We start from the raw sequence: 9893 nt of genomic DNA, 5'->3' as shown, positions 1-9893 counted from the left end.
TATTAAGAACTAAATAACAACAAAAAGTTTTCATTAAAAAATATGATTTAAAACCTTTTTTTTGAAAATTCGTTTTGTTCCTGTCATTGCTGTCATCTGTCAAAAAAGCGCGGGAGAAATGACGTTTCGAAATGCGTTCGCGATTTTCATTTTGACGTACGCTTTCGCGGAAGTGTCGTCATGGACGATCGATTTGCCGGAAGTGAGAAAGTTTTTATTCGAGAAACACGAGCATTCTAAGAAATATCACGGCCATGAAAAAGTAGATTATTCGCCGCAAGATAGGAAGTTTTATAGTAATATCGAAGGAAATAGTAAGCATCATGAGGAAGATCGGAAACATCACCATCACCATAATGACCATAGCTACGAAAATGAATATGGTCATCATTCCTACATGGAGAAAAAAGTAAGTTCAAAATACTTTTTTTATGGGAAACCATCAAATGAAGATGAAAATGGATCAGTTATCGTTATAATTAAATCAACTGCTTATGAAATACCCGCTGTTTCACCCGCGTCCCTAGAAAACTTCATACCGTTCCCTGAAAAATAAAGCCTATGTTACTCGAGGATAGTCTCAACATTGAAAGAATTTCTTAAAATAGGTTCTGTAGTAAAATCCAACCCAAAATACATAAATTATTTGCTTGTTAAAATATAACAGGAGTATGAAGTAAAGCTCCGGCATGATAAACGGATCGTAATCGTTCGGGAGCGCCTTCGAGCATTCTTAATGACAAAAGCAGTGCACATGTAAAAATAAACCTTTCTACAAATACTAAGAACTCGGTTCTCAGCGTGTTCAGAAATTGCTCTCCTCTCCGAGCCGGTCTCTGTGAACAGACCTGTTACAGTCTGTAAAAGTGCCGTTTTGTAGCCAACTTTTAGGTATTCGTTAGGTCTTAGGTTTGAGTGTTGAAAGTGATATTGCTAAGCCATTTGGTATGTTAAATGAAGGTTAGAAGTTAAATTATCATAATCTCTCCTATCCTTCCGTCTATTACGGCGATGCAACACGATTATTAATTGTTGAGAACTATTAATATTTCGTAATTAACCGATTTTATCGCTCAAATTACCGACAGTTTGAAACTTAGTCTTAGAAAATATGTGGATATTCTTGAACAGGGATGTCCAAGCTAAATGGGACCCAGGGCCAACAAAAATTACTAATGAATCAAAATTTTATTATCTACTTTTAACCGCTAAATAATTTGATCATTAATGCGGTGATGTATTTAAACAAAAAAAGATAAAAAAGATTCTGCGGGCCGCAACAATTCAACCTTCGGGCCATGGTTTGGACAGCCTTGTTCTGGAATAAAATAGAAAACTCGGGTGCGCGATTTATTTTATACTTCTATCAATCTCCCTTGCTGAATCATATAGGTTAACAATAATAATGTTGCTTACTTAGTAGCCTCCCGACGAAAGACGACAGGAAAGGAAAAATTTACAGCGGTAATGCTTATTTTTAAACGGTTTTATTTAGCTCACCCTGTTTGTTTTATTTATTCTTGGGTCAAATTTAGTAATTCAAATTTCACCCTCTTCCTGTCAACCGATTAATCTGAAATTTTGTATACACCTTTAATTCCGATGACAATACAATATAGTAATATCAATAACATTGTAAATCCAATATGGCCGCCGGCACAAAATGGCGGATAACGTAGATTTTATCAATCCCATCAATATGGGTATCAAATGAAAGGGCTCAACAAGCAGAATACAATATACTATAAAAAATTGAAATCCAAGATGGCGGCCGCTACAAAATGGCGGATAACGTAGGTTTTATCAATCCCATCAATATGGGTATCAAATGAAAGTTCTCAACCAGTAGAATACAATGTACTATAGAAAATTGAAATCCAAGATGGCGGCCGCTACAAAATGGCGGATAACGTAGGTTCATTTGATACCCATGTTGATGGGTCTCAACAAGTAGAATACAATTTACTATGCAAAATTGAAATCTAAGATGGCCTCCGCTACCAAATGGCTGATAACAATTTTTTATCAATCCCACCAATATGGGTATCAAATGAAAGGGCTTCACAAGTAGAAAACTGTCAGTAACTCCAGCGGGGCCCAACAGGGCCAAGGCCTGCCTGGGCTGCGAGATTGTTCGAAAGAGTTACCGCGGCCCTGGTACATAAAAGGCCTACGACGGAACAAAACGGTTCTTATTCAAGAGTCTGGCACTCCCTCACCGCTGCTGACCCACAGCAGGAGAGGTCATGTGATGATTTTTGGGGTCGTTAAAAAAAAAGTACATATCTGGAAGGGCTATGTATTGAGGAATTAGATTGTAATAAATTGTCAGGTAAGAGACCGTGTAATAATGATGCACTAAATGAATTAGATAGAATGAGGAATATTCGGTAGGCATTTTCATTAAATACTAAAACTAGAAAATAAAAATCGGTAAAAACTTTTAAGTTAAACGGTTTTATCTTATGTACACTGAAAACTAGAAAATAAAAATAGTTACTTACCTGTCAACCTACGTAGGTGGTCCCGGTCATATTAGACTAAAATAAAACGTGGGGCCCTGTGAAATCCTACCTATGGCAAAGCATATCTTTATACTTTGGTAGATCATGAGCTACGGCTGATTATTGATTGTCAAAATCTCCAGTTACGATTATAGTAAGTCGATGCAATTCACACCTATTACACCTCTAGAAGAGAGTACTACAGCAATAGTTAATGGGCCCCACGTTTTTATTTTAGTCCAATATGACCGGGACCACCTACGTAGGTTGACAGGTAAGTAACTATTTTTTTATTTTCTAGTTTTCAGTGCACATAAGATAAAACCGTTTAACTTAAAAGTTTTTTTACCGATTTTTTATTTTCTAGTTTTTAGTATTTAATGAAAATGCCTACCGAATATTCCTCATTCTATCCAAATTAGAGGGGAGGGAACTTAGCCCTCCCCTCTAATTTTCAGCCAAATCGGTCAAGCCGTTTTCATGTTATGTCGTGACAACGGAAAGCGGGTTTCATTTTTATATGTATAGATTAATATTTTTTCATAGGTTTATGACATCGTACGCGACGGCAGCTCGTATCTAGAGGGGCTGCAGAAGTCCTTAGAAGATTACAGCTCGCAACTGAAAGGCTGTCAGGAAAACAATAATACTAATTGGGTAAGCTAAAAATAAACCGTCGATCTAACCTGCCAGATATCCGATTTAACCTGGGGCCTGATTCTACTAATTCTACGTAAGCGACATACGATTCACATCCGACTGAGATCCAATCACGACTCAATTACGATGAAGCGTATGTGGCATTCCGCAATTTTTTCTTTTACATAAGTAAACGTTTTTATCAGTTTCGGTGATTCAATAATGAATCATATTTTTTGCAAATCATTTACGATTACAATATGATCGTAGAGCAAACTACCGTATAGACCAAACGGCAGACCGATCGCAAACCAATCGAATGTCGTTGGAATACGATTGGTTTTATATTAGTAGCAGAATACCCGATATGGTTAAAACTGCTACTGCGATCATATTGCGCTTGAATTTCTATTCGATTTGGATATTATTAACTTAGGAGAATCGGGATCCTGTTACTTTAATTTATGTTTATTTAATAATGTGTCAACTGAATCTCATTAGCAGTTTTAGTCTTAGCAAGTATTTTGCTATTGGTTTCAGTTAGATCCTTGTTTATTATAAGGCCATTATTATTTGTATTACCTTAGGAATCAAGCAACCCTCCGATCAGCATACCATCTTCAAGCAACAGCTCATCTTCTCCAAACAACGGGTCCATGCCAATGCTGAACTTTAACAACTATGACAACTCTCCTGTACCTTCACGACCGAGGTATTTTTTTATTTATTTAAATCAAGGATCTACGGCCCACAGAAAATACAATACATAAATGTTATAACATTAAATCATACACTACGTAGCGTATCCGCACCGGCAAAATATTCCCTCCGACGAATAGTTGACGGCCCGTGCATGGCACGCTACGGTGTCGGCCGGTGACGGAACGGTCTAGTGGGCATAGTCTCATACTTCTCACTCAATACAAAGAATAGTTTTTTGTCTGAAACGGTCCTAGTACGGTCATGGTATGCTACGGGATACTGGGCAGACACCTTTAAGGACTATACTTGTATTTCAAAGGGTTTTAATGACTGTAGTATGATACTAGCATCAAAAGGGTTAGCCATGCGTGAGAGTGTATTCTAAATTTGAATTTTAGAGAAATGCTAAGAAACCAGTCAAACCTTGCCTGGGACTAATTCCTGGTAGAAAGTTCGTCGGCGTTTTGAAAAGTTTTTGACGTTATTTTCAGAAAACAGATAATGCAGTTTTAATTAATGATTAATGGACCTTTCTTTTACATCAAAACATTTTTTAAGAACTATGCGTCTTTGATAAAATTTTCACCTGCTCTAAATGGTCTATAATGATGGTTGATGGCAATGGTCGGTTCCGACGTGGTTTAAAACATCACTTCCTGATAAATAAATACAATTTAGAGGAGTCTCGGTACTTTGGGCTACGACAAAACCAATTTAAAGTTAGCAGTGCCGATCACAACTCGTCTCCTATCAAATTTTGACATTTTGGAAAAACTTGAAATTCAAAAAAAGAAAAAAAAATACAGATGATGCAGATATGTTCTGTTAATGATTCTGGACCATCAGTTCACTTTTGTGCACTGCTTTAAATTCATTCATGTATAGGTATCCTTCGGAGTCCAGGGGCTACATCCTGAACAGTCGTAGAAAGATGTCCTGCGAAGAAGTTACGGATTCCAGCGAGCATATTAGAAGGTTTGCATCCTTGGCCCTGGATGCTACACGGCGGTTGCAAGACTTTGCTTATGCGAAGAAGTATCAGAAGGTAGGTTTTTATTGGGGGATGTCTATAATCTATCTTGGTTTGCAGATAACATATTGATATAAGCTCTATATTGATTTTGGTTTTCAATTACTATAATAATCGAAAAGTCCGTTTTCATTCAAATCCAAATTCGGTTATATGCAAATCCAAAATCCATCCAAAATCCGGTTACCGAAATCCTTAAAGTTATCGGACATACATGTCTTGCTGGGGAGTTTTTTACGCCACTTCCTACTTGTTTCTTAAAGTTTTTGGGGCTGTTTTTTCGGCTTGTTTTAACGTTGGAAAAGTATTGATTTATTAGCCTAATTTAAGTAAACGATTTTGAGCTCCTTACTCCTGCATTTTCAAAATTGTATCTGTGGTCGACTGGTGCCGAAGTATATTTCCTCGTTCCATACTCAAAATAAAAGACAAATCAAATACCCTTTGTGACGCATAAAAACACAAAATACCAACTGTGTGTTTTCCCTTCACTACATCCTATGTGTTATTGCTCGGAGGTAGAAGTGGTGTAACAAACTCCTCAGTCACACACGTCTGTCAGTTAGGTTACTTACTATATTCTGCCTGATGAGGCGTGTAAATAGCCTCATCGGGGAAAAATTATAAAAAAATTGGGACAAATTTAAAAGGTGGAATGAAGAAAGAAAAGAGAAGTGCGGGATGCGGGTGCGGTGATTTCAAATCTTGAAAATCGAATGCGGGAAAAACAATATGGCGGTGAAACTCAAATCGTAATTCAATTAAATCCCTGTTGATGATATTCCTTTAGACACCAATACCCACTACAACTATTTGCAACAATAAAGCTCACGTACCTTGTGAATCCAGGGACCTCACTTAGAACCAGCGAGATGTGAAGATGCCTCGTTCCAGGGCGCGTGGTCGCGGTAAGGGCTGCCGGCCGGCGAGCTAAATCTAGGTTCATCCACCGGTGGACTGGTTAAAACTCGTGAAATCAGCACTGCACTATAATGGCTGGTTTACACAGTACGAGTAAGCGTGCGAGTCAGCTTGCCGAGTAGCTGCTCTGCAATAACTCGCACTGTTTGGACGTCACTTACGAGTAACTCGCAAGTGCGAGTTGGACAGTAGCTCGCATCCGAGTTACTTCAACATTTTTTGATTTCACTCGCCTCCTCGCCCGGCAGCAACTCGCACATGACAACGACTCGTGCGTCGCTCGCATCGTTTGGACGCGTTCGGCAGTAGCTCGCCAGTGCCAGCAGGGCAGTTGTGAGTGAAACCCGTGTGTTTTTCTGTGCTGCGCCTATGTACTAAATCGAGTACGAAATAGCTGCGGATAGATGGTCTTCTAACAATAATATTTCATTTATGAAACATGTTCACTCGACATCGCGACACTACTCGTACTGGGCAGTAACTACAAAGACTATAAAACCACTTGACTGCGCATACAGTGCCCCGACGCTCGCCAAAAGTTAGTGATTTTGCGCGTACTATAAGGCTACGATCAGTACGATCCTTTAGTAGCGACCTTGAACTGACCAATAGTAGCCGCGGATTATCCCGCTTCCCCCCGCCCGCAGTGGTGAGTCGTGTTCTTAGAAGAAATTGGCGAGTGCGCTCTCTAGTGGTTATTTACTTTATGAGTAACTAGGTGTCGTGTAGACAGCAAAGGCAAGCCGAGCTACTGGCGTACGAGTAGACAAACCGAGTAGCTGTCTACTGGCCAGGCAGCAGCTCGCACTGTGTAAACGAGCCTTAAGTCCGCAATGTCTTCTAGCAGCAGGTTCAATTATTACACGAGAATCTTCAGGAAATCACATATAGGGAAATAATGACGCGGAGCGGTGTGTATTCGACACAATGCGAATGGCGGCGGGAGAATTACTACGTCCGTCCTTGGCGGTAGCCAGACGCAACACTGCTAGCTTGTTGCGAGTATCTTCTAGAACACTCGATACGAACCAATGGGCGCTGCGGTAGCTAGTATTGTCGTTCGGATATCATCACCAGAGACTCAATTGGGTTATTATAAATATGAAAATGATCGAAATAAAGTATAGTAGTGTAAGTTGCGGGAAAAATAACTTATATATTTAATTTATTATTGAATAAATATTTGCATTGAAAAAAAAAGACATTGACGCTTCACCACTGCCTATCTATTTTCATTTTTTGTTATTTGTTTTTTACTAACATAATATTAAGTATTTTACTAACATTATAAGTCATGTTACTTGAATAAATAAACTTTCTATTCTATTATATATTCCTCTCAATCCTACAGACAGATGAACAGGAAGAGAATGAGCTGATCCTCAAGCTGGCGTGGTTCCTCGACCGGCTGGCGTACCTCAGCGGCTTCGAGCCAGAGATCGAGCATTCTGAACCTAATAGTACTAGATGTAAGAACTATTTTTGTTTGGCACATGACTCCTGAACCTTCTTTTGTGAACCTTCTTTTTCTTAGTGGCATAGTTCTCGTCAAAGAAGCCTGATGTGTGTTAATTACTGCGGTTGAAGTGTATTTCAGTAATATATAGCTTGAAGAGATCGTTTATTTGATTGAAAGCTGTCCGGTAGGACTGGCCTAAAGCTTGGGTGCTACTGCTACTCCGCGCACCGGGATAAAAAGTACCTTATAGCCTTCCTTGATCACTAGAAGAAAATTTTCAAATCGGTCCCGTAGTGTCCAAGATTAGCGCGTTCAAGCAAATAAGGAAACATAGTCAATCCATCTACTATAAAGCTAGGTTTAAGAATATAATCCTTTTTTTTTAAGTAGGTTAAAACCAGCCTTAATGGTAGGCTTAGACAGTTTTTTCAAGACGTTGGTTTAACCTAGAAAAACCGGTACTTTTACCACCACGCTCTACAATAAGATGGCTTTATAATAATACCATAGAGGTATATACAACACATTTTTTTCCCCCAGCTCCAACCACCGAGATCCCCTCACCGCAAACCCTGGTTCCTTCATCAGAGGAGCTGAACAAGCAGTTCAGAGACTGTATACAGATGAACTCCTCGGAACCAGCGACGGAGCGCTGCCGGTACCCGCTGGAAATACCTGAGATGGTGCAGCAGATGTTGAATATTAGTGGTGAGTTCTTTATGAGAATTACATTAACGTATTGGGTAAAATATAGCCATATAGCCTATGTTGCTTGGGGATAGTGTGGCTTCCAAACAGTGCAAGAATTTTATAAATTGGTTCTGTAAAATTGACAAACAAAAACTTGTTTCCTCTTCGTTATTTTAAGTAAGTAGGTATATATCTTGTTTGTGTGCCTTTCACTGTTGGAAAGCTAGACTATCCCCGAGTAACATCCAAACTAATAGTTACGTAGTAATTTGTGCTATATTTTATCCGGGTACGTGGTCCGGGTCATGTGTACCAAAAATCCTTAGTCCTACAGGAAATCCTACAGGACTTGTATTTGTTGTTTTTTTTTCTTTTCGTGTCCTCAAACCAGCAAAAAGATCCCACAGTCCTACATTAAAAAGCTGATATAGATGATTAAATACAATTTCTATTACAGGTACTACTTCTTCACCTTCATCGCCATCTGGCTCCATGACTCCTGACAGCGTGTCAGCACAATCATCAGAAATTCTCATAACATCAGCTAATACTTCCCCCAGCGAAAGTTCCCCACAAAAATCTACAAGAACTAAAAGATCTACAGACTACACTTACTATTTCCCCACCAAACCATTGCACGAAGTAACGTATCCAGTACCTCTAGTAAAACTAATAAAACACAGACTTTCAAATATAAAGTCGGTAGTAAAAACAATTGTCGAAAAACGTTTGCAACACTTAGCCGAAAAAAAGGAAGAAAAACACCATTACGAAAAGCATTTTGACAAACGTTCGATATCTGACAGTGACAGTCAACTGTCAAATCATATTCAAATGTCAATTAATCCGAAGACAGCTGTCAAATCCGTTGAAAAACGGCCATTTGAAAGTGAAACTATAATTCATTATCCTATTTCTGATGTTTCGGTTATTAATACAAAATCTTTCAAAAAACGGTCTATTGACGACAGCAAAACCACATCTAATCATATTAACAGACTATCACATTCGAAATCATTAATAAAAAAATCTCCGATCACCCGAAAAAAGTTCGAAAACCTTCGTCTATTCACGAAAATGGCTAAAGATTTAAAAAATACGGATCCTAAAATCAGATCTTTAAAACGACGATACACGGAAGACCCGTTATCAAAACTAGCGAACTACTACATAAAATACAAAGTCTGGGACAATTCTAATCCAATAAAAAAGAGTTTTAGCAAAAAACCTTTAGCTTTCGACGTCAAAAACCAAATAAACGAGCCAAAATCGGTTCAAAAACGGTCCCTATTCAACAAGAAATCTGTACACATACACATACCGAAACCGATCCAAGTCGTCCGTACTTATATAAACACACGCCGACCACATCATGAGAAATCTAAACTGCTCTCTCACCTTCACAAAATACACGAATTGAAACACAAAAAAGCAGAAAAGGTCCATAAAATTATCAAAAGATCTGTCCATTATCAACGAATGTATTTACCAAGGGTCTCTAAAGACCCCCAAGGGGATATAAGTTACTATGTGAAGAATAAAGCTGGGACAAATATAAATCCTGATTCAGTGCAGGCGGCTCAGATGAGAGCAGGGTTAGAACTGGCATTTCAAACGGGAAATATAGAAGTGGTAAGGAGATATGGTGCTAATTATAACCCTTTGAATCCTAATCCTCTTTATGTTGGTATTATTGGGTCTTATGCTGATTCCTAGGTTCAAATTATGTACAGTAAACTGCACATTAGTGGTAACTGTCATGCACCTTAACTCGATAGTAATAAGTACGATTTTCCTATAAAACTGTTACCACTGACCTGAAGTTGATTGTACTATAGTGACCGGCACGGATGTTGAGCTCTCGGCGGAAAAGTGGGGATCGCTTTGCGCACTGGACACATAAGGCAAGAAACCAATAAATCGCTTCTGCGCAGGTGAAAGTCAGGGC

General features: G+C 38.8%; 1 protein-coding gene across 1 annotated transcript; it reads left to right on the top strand.

Annotated features, from left to right (window-relative positions):
• The first annotated feature begins 107 nt into the window (after positions 1–107).
• Positions 108–9778, top strand: LOC126056147 (uncharacterized). The gene is made up of 7 exons (XM_064042802.1): positions 108–409; positions 3051–3161; positions 3731–3855; positions 4731–4890; positions 7148–7265; positions 7796–7963; positions 8403–9778. The coding sequence occupies exons 1-7, from the start codon at positions 119–121 to the stop codon at positions 9659–9661; spliced, it is 2232 nt and encodes a 743-aa protein (XP_063898872.1). The 5' UTR covers positions 108–118; the 3' UTR covers positions 9662–9778.
• Positions 9779–9893: the final 115 nt, after the last annotated feature.

The sequence above is a fragment of the Helicoverpa armigera genome, chromosome 30 (genome assembly GCF_030705265.1).
Source record: "Helicoverpa armigera isolate CAAS_96S chromosome 30, ASM3070526v1, whole genome shotgun sequence".
Taxonomy (NCBI): domain Eukaryota; kingdom Metazoa; phylum Arthropoda; class Insecta; order Lepidoptera; family Noctuidae; genus Helicoverpa; species Helicoverpa armigera.
Note: the sequence above shows the minus strand (reverse complement) of the source record. Positions and strands in the feature narration are given on the sequence as shown.

Bases quoted from the DNA above. Each gene is read 5' to 3' on its own strand.
- LOC126056147 (XM_064042802.1), top strand. From the start codon at position 119: ATGACGTTTCGAAATGCGTTCGCGATTTTCATTTTGACGTACGCTTTC. The intron at 410-3,050 runs GTAAGTTCAAAA...ATTTTTTCATAG, and splicing joins ATTCCTACATGGAGAAAAAA to GTTTATGACATCGTACGCGA. The intron at 7,964-8,402 runs GTGAGTTCTTTA...TTTCTATTACAG, and splicing joins GCAGATGTTGAATATTAGTG to GTACTACTTCTTCACCTTCA.